The 13658-nt window shown below is 40.3% G+C and overlaps 1 protein-coding gene across 1 annotated transcript in view; it reads right to left on the bottom strand.

Annotated features, from left to right (window-relative positions):
• The window catches only part of LOC139764751 (protogenin-like), a 1310239-nt gene that overhangs the window by 916153 nt on the left and 380428 nt on the right, over positions 1-13658 (bottom strand). Inside the window, exons 6-9 of the mRNA XM_071691615.1 lie at positions 8616-8684; positions 5459-5541; positions 4807-4902; positions 3649-3716 (exon numbers count right to left, since the gene is read on the bottom strand). Coding sequence (XP_071547716.1) covers positions 3649-3716; positions 4807-4902; positions 5459-5541; positions 8616-8684 — 316 coding nt within the window. The remainder of the gene's footprint in view (positions 1-3648; positions 3717-4806; positions 4903-5458; positions 5542-8615; positions 8685-13658) is intronic.

The raw sequence follows: 13658 nt of genomic DNA, 5'->3' as shown, positions 1-13658 counted from the left end.
CAAACTTACCTCCCAATTGACTTGACCCTCAACCCTACTGTACCTAATAACCTTGCTCTTATTCACATTTACTCTTAACTTTCTTCTTTCACACACTTTACCAAACTCAGTCACCAGCTTCTGCAGTTTCTCACATGAATCAGCCACCAGCACTGTATCATCAGCGAACAACAACTGACTCACTTCCCAAGCTCTCTCATCCACAACAGACTTCATACTTGCCCCTCTTTCCAAAACTCTTGCATTCACCTCCCTAACAACCCCATCCATAAACAAATTAAACAACCATGGAGACATCACACACCCCTGCCGCAAACCTACATTCACTGAGAACTAATCACTTTCCTCTCTTCCTACACGTACACATGCCTTACATCCTCGATAAAAACTTTTCACTGCTTCTAACAACTTGCCTCCCACACCATATATTCTTAATACCTTCCACAAAGCATCTCTATCAACTCTATCATATGCCTTCTCCAGATCCATAAATGCTACATACAAATCCATTTGCTTTTCTAAGTATTTCTCACATACATTCTTCAAAGCAAACACCTGATCCACACATCCTCTACCACTTCTGAAACCACACTGCTCTTCCCCAATCTGATGCTCTGTACATGCCTTCACCCTCTCAATCAATACCCTCCCATATAATTTACCAGGAAAACTCAACAAACTTATACTTCTGTAATTTGAGCACTCACTTTGCCTTTGTACAATGGCACTATGCACGCATACCGCCAATCCTCAGGCACCTCACCATGAGTCATACATACATTAAATAACCTTACCAACCAGTCAACAACACAGTCACCCCCTTTTTTAATAGATTCCACTGCAATACCATCCAAACCTGCTGCCTTACCAGCTTTCACCTTCTGCAAAGCATTTACTACCTCTTCTCTGTTTACCAAATCATTTTCCCTAACCCTCTCACTTTGCACACCACCTCGACCAAAACACCCTATATCTGCCACTCTATCATCAAACACATTCAACAAACCTTCAAAATACTCACTCCATCTCCTTCTCACATCACCACTACTTGTTATCACCTCCCCATTTGTGCCCTTCACTGAAGTTCACATTTGTTCCCTTGTCTTACGCACTTTATTTACCTCCTTCCAGAACATCTTTTTATTCTCCCTAAAATTTAATGATACTCTCTCACCCTAACTCTCATTTGCCCTCTTTTTCACCTCTTGCACCTTTCTCTTGACCTCCTGTCTCTTTCTTTTATACATCTCCCACGCAATTGCATTTTTTCCCTGCAAAAATCGTCCAAATGCCTCTCTCTTCTCTTTCACTAATAATCTTACTTCTTCATCCCACCACTCACTACCCTTTCTAATCAACCCACCTCCCACTCAAGAATGTATGTGAGAAATACTTAGAAAAGCAAATGGATTTGTATGTAGCATTTATGGATCTGGAGAAGGCATATAATAAGAGTTGATAGAGATGCTCTATGGAAGGTATTAAGAACATATGGTGTGGGAGGCAAGTTGTTAGAAGCAGTGAAAAGTTTTTATCGAGGATGTAAGGCATGTGTATGTGTAGGAAGAGAGGAAAGTGATTGGTTCTCTGTGAATGTAGGTTTGCGGCAGGGGTGTGTGATGTCTCCATGGTTGTTTAATTTGTTTATGGATGGGGTTTTTAGGGAGGTGAATGCAAGAGTTTTGGAAAGAGGGGCAAGTATGAAGTCTGTTGTGGATGAGAGAGCTTGGGAAGTGAGTCAGTTGTTGTTCGCTGATGATACAGCGCTGGTGGCTGATTCATGTGAGAAACTGCAGAAGCTGGTGACTGAGTTTGGTAAAGTGCGTGAAAGAAGAAAGTTAAGAGTAAATGTGAATAAGAGCAAGGTTATTAGGTACAGTAGGGTTGAGGGTCAAGTCAATTGGCAGGTAAGTTTGAATGGAGAAAAACTGGGGGAAGTAAAGTGTATTAGATATCTGGGAGTGGATCTGGCAGCGGATGGAACCATGGAAGCGGAAGTGAATCATAGGGTGGGGGAGGGGGCGAAGATCCTGGGAGCCTTGAAGAATGTGTGGAAGTCGAGAACATTATCCCGGAAAGCAAAAATGGGTATGTTTGAAGGAATAGTGGTTCCAACAATGTTGTATGGTTGCGAGGCGTGGGCTATGGATAGAGTTGTGCACAGGAGGGTGGATGTGCTTGAAATGAGATGTTTGAGGATAATGTGTGGTGTGAGGTGGTTTGATCGAGTAAGTAATGTAAGGGTAAGAGAGATGTGTGGAAATAAAAAGAGCGTGGTTGAGAGAGCAGAAGAGGGTGTTTTGAAATGGTTTGGGCACATGGAGAGAATGAGTGAGGAAAGATTGACCAAGAGGATATATATATGTCGGAGGTGGAGGGAACGAGAAGTGGGAGACCAAATTGGAGGTGGAAAGATGGAGTGAAAAAGATTTTGAGTGATCGGGGCCTGAACATGCAGGAGGGTGAAAGGCGGGCAAGGAATAGAGTGAATTGGATCAATGTGGTATACCGGGGTTGATGTGCTGTCAGTGGATTGAATCAGGGCATGTGAAGCGTCTGGGGTAAACCATGGAAATTTGTGTGGGGCCTGGATGTGGAAAGGGAGCTGTGGTTTCGGGCATTACTGCATGACAGCTAGAGACTGAGTGTGAATGAATGGGGCCTTTGTTGTCTTTTCCTTGCGCTACCTCGCACACATGAGGTGGGAGGGGGATGGTATTCCATGTGTGGCGAGGTGGCGATGGGAATGAATAAAGGCAGACAGTGTGAATTGTGTGCATGGGTATATATGTATGTGTCTGTGTGTGTATATATATGTGTACATTGAGATGTATAGGTATGTATATTTGTGTGTGTGGACGTGTATGTATATACATGTGTATGGGGGTGGGTTGGGCCATTTCTTTCGTCTGTTTCCTTGCGCTACCTCGCAAACGCGGGAGACAGCGACAAAGTAAAATAAAAAAAAAAAAAAAATAATATATATACATTGAAATGTATGAGTATGTATATGTGCATGTGTGGACATGTGTGTATATACATGTGTATGTGGGTGGGATGGGCCATTCTTTCGTCTGTTTCCTTGCGCTACCTCGCTAATGCGGGAGACAGTGACAAAGTATAATAAATATAAAAGAATAAATAAATAAAAATATGTGGGCATTAGAGGAATAACAAAAAGAAAATTCTGTAATTCAAATATTCCTCCTCTTCTAACCTGATAAATTGATAGCTAATGTTCCAACAAATTAATCTTTTTGGTACCAATTTACCTCTAACCCAACTCTAGTTGATTCACCATCTACTCCTCCCTCATCTCCTCTCTTTTCTGAGGACTTTTCCAACTTCAGGTAGCCAAGGCATGTGGCCCACATGGAATACCCACGCAAAGCCTAAAAATGTTTGCCCATTTTGTCTCTTTCTATAAACCTAGGTTATTCTTTCTTCTTAGAAGCATGCATTGGTACATCCCATCCCTAAGAAAGATCACTGTAATACCTTAATATTCTTACTTTTATCTCAATGTTCTGAAATTTTCCTTAACTCACACTTTCAAAAACATTAAGAATCCCATTCACTTCTTTCTGATCACCAGCATGGCTTTTGCAATGGAAGGTCTTCCAAGGATTTTTCTCCTGTGTCACTTACCTCTAGTCCTCCTATCTCAAGAGATTTTTGTGGAATTTCTGTCATGGCTGTTGATGTCTCAAAAGTATCTGACAGGGTGTGGAATAAGTCTTTCATTTCTATACTTTCAGTCTTAGGTATTTCAGTTTTTCTCAGCTCTTAAATGCTTAACTTCCTCTCTGGCTGATCCATTGCAATAGTTGATGATAGTGCCTCTTATTCTTATTTCTGACCCTATTGTTTCCACTCAGCACAATTCAACTCACTCTCCTTCTCCTCATTTTATACTTGATCTCTTTCTCATTCTAAACATATTTCCTCTCTCATTTCAGATCCGTGCAGCACCGGAATGGGGAAGTGGTAATCCAGTCAAATCCAATAATGTTAAGATGTTATATCTCAAGCTAAGTGCCACTTGTTTCTCTCTGTTCAATTTCAAAGCACCACAGTTCAGTTCTTTAATAACTTTTTTTTGTAATCAATTACACTTGTGAGGCTCCATCTCTTGAACATTCTCTGATATCATACAACCTCTTAAATCTATGTATGCTGTCTGCATCAACCATGTCCTCAGTCATTCTGTTCGATTCATCTACAACTTTTATAATATGAAAGTATTTCTTTACATCGTTTTTCTAAGTTTCTTACTAAAATTCATGTTATGTCCTTTAGTTGTTCTATCCTTACATCTTCCAAAGAACTGGTCACTGTCTACATCATCACTCTTTTAAAAGCTTAAAGTTTGTGTTCAGGTCATCCCTCACTTTCTTCCAAGGTGGGTAAATCTAAAGCCTCCAGCCTTTCCCTGAAACTTAGCTCTCAATTCTTGTACCATATCTGTTGCCCTCCTCTATAAGCTCTGTGCTTCTTTAGGTGTGGTGACCAAACCTAAGAAGCACATTCTAGTTTTGGCCTTATACAGGGCATGAATAGCTTGCTAAATATTTCCTTATCCATGTATATCCATGTAATATATGCCAGAGGAGAGTTTGTCTCCCTAACTATTTACCTAATATACAACTCTGATAACAGGTTAGGGACAATGTCAACTCCCAAGTCCTCCTCATAAGCAGAACCCTGAAGCTTACTTCCTACTAGGTAATAATCATATTGAAGCCACCTTTTGCTATGTCCCATCCTCATTCTTTACACTTGGCTAGGTTGAACTTCGTTACCTACAATTCAGACCAACTTTAGAATCAGCTAAGTCCCGTTGTAAGATGGTGCAGTCCTCTCCACTGTTCATTTTCATCATGACCTTGACCTTTGCATCATCTGAAAACATATTCAGGTAGGATTTCATATCTTCAAACAATTCAACAACATATTTCAAAGAGAGCAATGGTCCAAAAAGTGCTTTGACATCTACCAATTCCATAGTCTTTGAATCCCTTCTCAACTCCCATATCTCAGATTCCTCAAAACTCAGTCTTCTCTCTGATCATCAGTATGGGTTGCATAAGGCGAGATCCACTGATGATACTCTTTCCTATCTTACTTATGTCCAGTCATCATCCCTGAAAGATTCTGGGGAGTTGTTGTGTAGTTGCCCTTGATATTTCCACAGCTTTTGACAGGGTGTGGCTTCAGGGTCTAATCTCTAAGTTCTTCTATTTTGGTTTCCCCCCCTCTTTTTGCTCCTTCATATCCAGCTTCTTCTCTGACTGATCTGTCTTTGTGGTTGTTGATGGATCAGCCTCCCCCAACCTTTCTTCATCTACTGCAGTGTCCAATATGGCTCTGTCCTGTTCCCTAATTTTTTCCCTTTTCTTAAATGATTTTCTCTCTTCCACAAATAACCAAATGCACTCATAGGCTGATGACTCAATACTGCATTCATCCACAGCCTTCAGTTCTGTTCCTTGCTCTTTCACTCGATCTGCATCTTCGTCTTGAGATAGCTTCCTCAATAAACTCAGACAGAGACAGGATATCTCAATGGGGTAGATGAAATCTTGTTAAGTTTAATGCCTCTATGACCCAGTTTCTACCCATCTCTTTACTGAAAACTCCTCACAACTCTCATCTCTCCTTTGACAGTCCTGTAATTCCACCTACTGACTCAATGATGATACTGGGTATTACTGTGACATCCACTTTTCTTGGAAACTCCACATTACAAAAACAGCTAAGTCTGTCTCTAAGAAACTGGAAGCCCTATATAGATGTTAACCTTCTTATCTTCTGAACAGTTGCTCCGTTTATACAAAGGACTGATTCGTCATTGTATGGAGTTCTGCTTTCACACCTGGGTTGATTCTAGCTCTGCATCCTTACTTGAGAGAGTTGAGTTGTAAGCAGTTCGACTAATAAACTGTCCCAAGCTAACTTCCAAACTTGACCCTCTTGCCCTATGCTGCAATTTTGGTCCACTTTCCCTCTTCTATAGGTAGTATTTTGGTTTTTGCTCCCAAGGGCTGGCTGCTTGTGTGCCCCCACCACTAGCTAGACCATGCAATACTCAGCAAGTTGCCACATCACATGATTACTATATGGCCATTAGCAACTCAAGGGTGGGTCATTCTGATAAACATTTCTTTCCCTACACCTTGAAGCTTTGGAATTTTCTATCTTATGTCTCCCCAATTAACTACAACCTGGCACATTTTAAAAGACAGGTTTTCACTTTCTCCAAAATTCATAAATACTTTCCCTTGTATCTTCTTTATCTTTCATAATTCCCTCTCTATAATGCAATTAAAGCCCGGCCTTTATGTAGACTTTTGTCCATGACTGGAGTCTCCTAGGAAAAGGATGAAAAAAAAAAATCTGCTACCCACCTCAACCCATATGGAAAAGGCTCCCCTAACATGTGTCCTTTGTTCCCTCTCACTAGACAATCTCCTATCCATCTTAGGAGTCTCCCCCCTTATTCCTACCAGGTTATACCGTGTCAAATAATTTCTGGCAGATGAGATACAAACAGTCTACCCAGCATTCCCTTTTGTTCAGGACTGAGCTCACTCTTGCAGAACTCTCAGAGGTTAGTTACACATGACCTTTCCCTAAAACCATACTGTCTTACTGTCTCTCATTTAGGAAATGAATACTTTGTAGAAGTTATCCAATTGCATTCTAATGATCTTCTCCAGGACCTTACATACCACACTCATTAGTGAGACCAATGCCTGTTCCCAGTCTCTTTTCTCATAAGTTGGTATGACAAAATCCCTTTCCCATTCTTCTAGCACTTTGTCTCTCTCCAGCGACAACTTCAATGGTATTCAAGAGGTTTATCTCATGAATCTGCAAACATCTTCACCACATATGCTAAAATTTCCACGGGATCCTGAGCCTATTTTGGGTCAAATGCTTTTAGCATTTTGTTAATATCTTTCCTAGATATCTCAATGATTTCCAAAACCTCCTTCTCATTCCATCTAAATGATGTTGGGATTAAAGTGTCTTCCACTGCAAAAACACTTTTGAACTTTTTATTCAGTTCCTCACAGATCCTTACATCATCCTCCCCATTTTTTCCCTCTGACCTTCAGAGGTCTTCTGCCTCCATAGCCTGGGAAGGGTCTATGCTGCTTAGTTGGGATACTGGTCAACCAGGCTTATGGAAACTACTGCTCATAGACCCATATAGCCCCTACACCCTGACTGGTCTAGTACAACTTATAAATACTTATCCAGGACCTTAAATTTCACCACTGTGCAGCCCATGGTGTTTCTGATCTCTGCTGGACATGTGTTGAAAAGTTTCAGGCCCTGGACATTCAATGGATCTTCTCTTTTTGGTGCTTACTGCATCTTCTTATAATAGGAGAAGTATATTACAGTTTTCTATATCTGTTACATTAACAATAAAGGCACAAGAAACCATGGTTTCATTCAATGAAACCACTGCATGCAGACTTAATTAGGAACTCCAAATTGGATAAATTTAAAAGTGTCCTAGATAAGTAACTAAAACATTTACCAAACCAGGAAGGATGCTGTGGTTTTGTAAGTCTATGAGCTGTAGCCTCAAACATAAACAAAGGAAGCAATGCAATAGGTTGGCCTCTAGTCCAGCCGTGGGAATAGAAGACCTCCAAAACTAATGTACAATGTACTGAAGGTGAGTTCTCCCCAGTGTTGACTTGTTTATCATCATACAACTAAGAAAATATTTTGTAATTCATGCTACCCCAGTCATATTTCATTTTCCATACAATGAACTACCTCCGCAAAATGAAATCAATGATATTCCCAAGTGAGATTTGAGATAACATTAAACCTCATATCTACCCATCTTTTATTACTGAAAAGGAGACTACTGATAGCATATGAGAGGAATCATCTACTCAAGCCCAGGCAACTCATAGGACTGAGCCTTGGTACACCCTCCTCTCATGGGTCCTGCCCATAATTGTTGGTGGCTTCAATTTTACTTCCCAAACCAACAATAAACTTCACTTGATTTGCAAAATCTAATCTTTTCTTAACTTTCTGGATAATAAACGTGTGTTTGACATGAATGAACCTAACATACTATCAGCTAAGAAAAATATAAATATAATCTAAAAAAACTGGCTCAATGAAGTGCTGAAAGCATAATAAGTCATATCTTTTATGAGAAAATGTATAAAACATAGGCCCTAAAGTTCAAGTGTGATCTTTGCAAAGGCTTTATATGTATACTGTCACAGCAAAATCAATTAGTAAACATGTTCTCTGTGGCAGGAGTGAAAAAGGGAGATTCTGGGAGGTTTGAGGAATGCATTCCTTCTCTCATATATCATTAAATTTCCTTGTAGATATAAATATTGTGTATGCACATATACCCTATGTAGAGTGAGGGTAAGGTGTATCAACATACCTAAATAGAAACAACAAACCCCACTATGACAGGCATTATTGTATTATTCTACATCAAGAGTACTATTCATAATACATGGCCATTTTCAAACGCAAGATTTCCACAAAAAAAAAGTAGTGTAGATTTTTTGCACAATTATTCTAACATGACTGATAAAACATAAGCAATTTGGAGGTCTTACCTATAAAAGCCTGCGTCAGTCCTCTGAACTTCAGCAATATGAAGCACTCCTGAGAAAGGGGTTGTGTACCTAGAAGAAATCCAATATTGTTTATATGATTAACAACAGAATGCTTCTAAATTAGCTATTTTTCCGATAAGAAATGGGTTCTCCAAATACCTTCATAAAACATACTGTGTCAGTAACAAAGTAAGCAAATTCAAGAAATCTATCAAAAACATCTGGATGAAAATTCTTTCTGAAAAATAAAATAAAATCTTTTCTCTAACAAATTAGGAGTGTTAAACTTATACCCAGCAGAAATGGGTCATTCAGTCCACTATAGCTCACTGAAAATCCATACCACTGTAAACTGACACCTGAAAATTGAATGTCAGCCTATTACAATTATAAAACTATGAAATCATATGTGGTTGTATAGGGTAAAAGAAAAAACTGTAAAAAAAAAAAATAATGTACACTTAAATGTCTTAAATCCTGCAAACTTCAGCTGAACAGATGGCGAATTACCAATTTTACCAAAGCATAGATACGAATAATGATAAGGAGACCTGATCATGGATCAAATGAACTGTAGGAATTATGGAGTCTTACCTTCCAAAATACAGTTTTACACTATTATGTCTCAAAAATTGCGATCTTAGCTTTGGGTATGGGCAGCTATTGAATTGTGCATTCTGCTAGATTAGGAGTATCAATATGCCTAAGGGGCCTGATAAAAGATAGAATAAATTATAATTTGACCTGTGGCTTATTTCCTCAAATAATGAGTCTATAAAAGATTAGAAAGGGTAGTGAGTAGTTGGATGATGAGGTAAGATTATTAGTGAAAGAGAAGAGAGAGGCATTTGGACGATTTTTGCAAGGAAATACTGCAAATGACTGGGAGATGTATAAAAGAAAGAGGCAGGAGGTCAAGAGAAAGGTGCAAGAGGTGAAAAAGAGGGCAAATGAGAGTTGGGGTAAGAGAGTATCATTAAATTTTAGGGAGAATGAAAAGATGTTTTGGAAGGAGGTAAATAAAGTGTGCAAGACAAGAGAACAAATGGGAACATCAGTGAAGGAGGCTAATGGGAAGGTAATAACAAGTAGTGGCAATGTGAGGAGGAGATGGTGTATTTTGAAGATTTGTTGAATGTGTTAGATGATAAGAGTGGCAGATGTAGGGTGTTTTGGTCGAAGTGGTGTGCGGTCAGGGAGAAGGATTTGGTAAACAGAAAAGAGGTAGTGAAACCTTTGAAGAAGATGAAAGCTGGCAAGGCAGTGGGTTTGGATGGTATTGCAATGGAATTTGTTAAAAAAGGGGTTGACTGTGTTGTTGACTGGTTGGTTAGGATATTCATTGTATGTATGGCTCATGGTGAAGTGCCTGAGGATTGGCAGAATGCATGCATAGTGCCACTGTACAAAGACAAAGGGGATAAAGGCGAGTCTTCAAATTACAGAGGTATACATTTACTGAGTATTTCTGGGAAATTATATGGGAGGGTATTGATTGAGAGGGTGAAGGCATGTACATAACACCAGATTGGGGAAGAGCAGTGTGGTTTCAGAAGTGGTAGAGGATGTGTGGATCAGGTATTTGCTTGGAAGAATGTATGTGAGAAATACTTAGAAAAACAAATGCATTTGTATGTAGCATTTATGGATCTGAAGAAGGCATATGATAGAGTTGATAGAGATGCTCTGTGGAAGGTATTAAGAGTATATGGTGTAGGAGGCAAGGTGCTGGAAGCAGAGAAAAGTTTTTATCAAGGATGTAAGGCATGTGTACAAGTAGGAAGAGAGAAAAGAGATTGGTTCTAGGTGAATGTCGGTTTGCAGCAGGGGTGCGTGATGTCTCCATGGTTGTTTAATTTGTTTATGGATGGGGTTGTTAGGGAGGTGAATGCAAGAGTTTTGGAGAGAGGGGAAAGTATGCGGTTTATTGTGGATGAGAGGGCTTGGGAAGTGAGTCAGTTGTTGTTCGCTGACAATACAGCACTGGTGGCTGATTTGGGTGAGAATCTGCAGAAGATGGCGACTGAGTTTGGTAAAGTGTGTGAAAGAAGAAAGCTGAGAGTAAATGTGAATGAGAGCAAGGTTATTAGGTACAGTAGGGTTGAGGGACAAGTCAACTGGGAGGTAAGTTTGAATGGAGAAAAACTGGAGGAAGTGAAAAGTTTTAGATATCTGGGAGTGGATTTGGCAGTGGATGGAACCATGGAAGTGGAAGTGAGCCACAGGGTGGGGAGGGGGCGAAAGTTTTGAGAGCGTTGAAGAATGTGTGGGAGGGGAGAACGTTATCTCAAAAAGCAAAAATGGGTATGTTTGAAGGAATAGCGTTCCAACAATGGTTGCGAGGCGTGGGCTATAAACAGGGTTGTGTGGAAGAGGTTGGATGTGTTCGAAATGAGATGTTTGAGGACAATATGTGGTGTGAGGTGGTTTGATCGAGTAAGTAATGAAAGGGTAAGAGAGATGTGTGGTAATAAAAAGAATGTGGTTGAGAGAGCAGAAGATGGTGTATTCAAATGGTTTGGTCACGTGGAGAAAATGAGTGAGGAAAGATTGACAAAGACAATATATGTGTCAGAGGTGGAAGGAACAAGGAGAAGTGGGAGACCAAATTAGAGGTGGAAGGATGGAGTGAAAAAGATTTTGAGCGATCAGGGCCTGAACAATCAGGAGGGTGAAAGGCATGCAAGGAATAGAGTGAATTGGAACGATGTGGTATACCTGGGTTGACGAGCTGTCAATGAACTGAACCAGGGCATGTGAAGAATCTGGGGTAAACCATGGAAAGTTTTGTGAGGCCTGGATGCGGAAAGGGAGCTGTGGTTTCAGTGCATCATACATGACAGCTAGTGACTGAGTGTGAACGAATGTGGTCTTTGTTGTCTTTTCCTAGTGCTACCTCGCGCATGTGTGGGGGGCGGGGGTTGTCATTTCATGTGTGGCGGGGTGGCGACAGGAATGAATAAAGGCAGCATGTATGAATTATGTACATGTGTGTGTATGTATGTATGTATGTGTATATATATATATATATATATCCCTGGGGATAGGGGAGAAAGAATACTTCCCACGTATTCCCTGCGTGTCGTAGAAGGCGACTAAAAGGGGAGGGAGCGGGGGGCTGGAAATCTTCCCCTCTCGTTTTTTTTTTTAATTTTCCAAAACAAGGAACAGAGAAGGGGGCCAGGTGAGGATATTCCCTCCAAGGCCCAGTCTTCTGTTCTTAACGCTACCTCGCTAACGCGGGAAATGGCGAATAGTTTCAAAGAAAAAGAATATATATATATATATATATATATATATATATATATATATATATATATATATATATATATATATATATATATATGTGTGTGTGTGTGTGTGTGTGTGTGTGTGTGTGTATATGTGCGTGTGTATGTGTATGTATATATATATGTATATATATATATATATATATATATATATATATATATATATATATATATATATATATATATACATATCATCCCTGGGGATAGGGGTGAAAGAATACTTCCCACACATTCCTCGCGTGTCGTAGAAGGCGACTAGAGGGGATGGGAGCGGGGGGCCAGAAATCCTCCCCTCCTTGTATTTTTTAACTTTCTAAAATGGGAAACAGAAGGAGTCACGCGGGGAGTGCTCATCCTCCTCGAAGGCTCAGATTGGGGTGTCTAAATGTGTGTGGATGTAACCAAGATGTGAAAAAAGGAGAGATAGGTAGTATGTTTGAGGAAAGGAACCTGGATGCTTTGGCTCTGAGTGAAACGAAGCTCAAGGGTAAAGGGGAAGAGTGGTTTGGGAATGTCTTGGGAGTAAAGTCAGGGGTTAGTGAGAGGACAAGAGCAAGGGAAGGAGTAGCACTACTCCTGAAACAGGAGTTGTGGGAGTATGTGATAGAACGTAAGAAAGTAAATTCTCAATTAATATGGGTAAAACTGAAAGTTGATGGAGAGAGTTGGGTGATTATTGGTGCATATGCACCTGGGCATGAGAAGAAAGATCATGAAAGGCAAGTCTTTTTGGGAGCAGCTGAATGAGTGTGTTAGTGGTTTTGATGCACGAGACCAGGTTATAGTGATGGGTGATTTGAATGCAAAGGTGAGTAAAGTGGCAGTTGAGGGAATAATTGCTATACATGGGGTGTTCAGTGTTGTAAATGGAAATGGTGAAGAGCTTGTAGATTTATGTGCTGAAAAAGGACTGGTGATTGGGAATACCTGGTTTAAAAAGCGAGATATACATAAGAATACGTATGTAAGTAGGAGAGATGGCCAAAGAGCGTTATTGGATTACGTGTTAATTGACAGGCGCGCGAAAGAGAGACTTTTGGATGTTAATGTGCTGAGAGGTGCAACTGGAGGGATGTCTGATCATTATCTTGTGGAGGCTAAGGTGAAGATTTGTATGGGTTTTCAGAAAAGAAGAGTGAATGTTGGGGTGAAGAGGGTGGTGAGAGTAAGTGAGCTTGGGAAGGAGACTTGTGTGAGGAAGTACCAGGAGAGACTGAGTACAGAATGGAAAAAGGTGACAACAATGGAAATAAAGGGAGTGGGGGAGGAATGGGATGTATTTAGGGAATCAGTGATGGATTGCGCAAAAGATGCTTGTGGCATGAGAAGCGTGGAAGGTGGGTTGATTAGAAAGGGTAGTGAGTGGTGGGATGAAGAAGTAAGATTATTAGTGAAAGAGAAGAGAGAGGCATTTGGACGATTTTTGCAGGGAAAAAATGCAATTGAGTGGGAGATGTATAAAAGAAAGAGACAGGAGGTCAAGAGAAAGGTGCAAGAGGTGAAAAAGAGGGCAAATGAGAGTTGGGGTGAGAGAGTATCATTAAATTTTAGGGAGAATAAAAAGATGTTTTGGAAGGAGGTAAATAAAGTGCGTAAGACAAGGGAGCAAATGGGAACTTCAGTGAAGGGCGCAAATGGGGAGGTGATAACAAGTAGTGGTGATGTGAGAAGGAGATGGAGTGAGTATTTTGAAGGTTTGTTGAATGTGTTTGATGATAGAGTGGCAGATATAGGGTGTTTTGGTCGAGGTGGT

Source organism: Panulirus ornatus, chromosome 51, assembly GCF_036320965.1.
Source record: "Panulirus ornatus isolate Po-2019 chromosome 51, ASM3632096v1, whole genome shotgun sequence".
Taxonomy (NCBI): Eukaryota; Metazoa; Arthropoda; class Malacostraca; order Decapoda; family Palinuridae; genus Panulirus; species Panulirus ornatus.
Note: the sequence above shows the minus strand (reverse complement) of the source record. Positions and strands in the feature narration are given on the sequence as shown.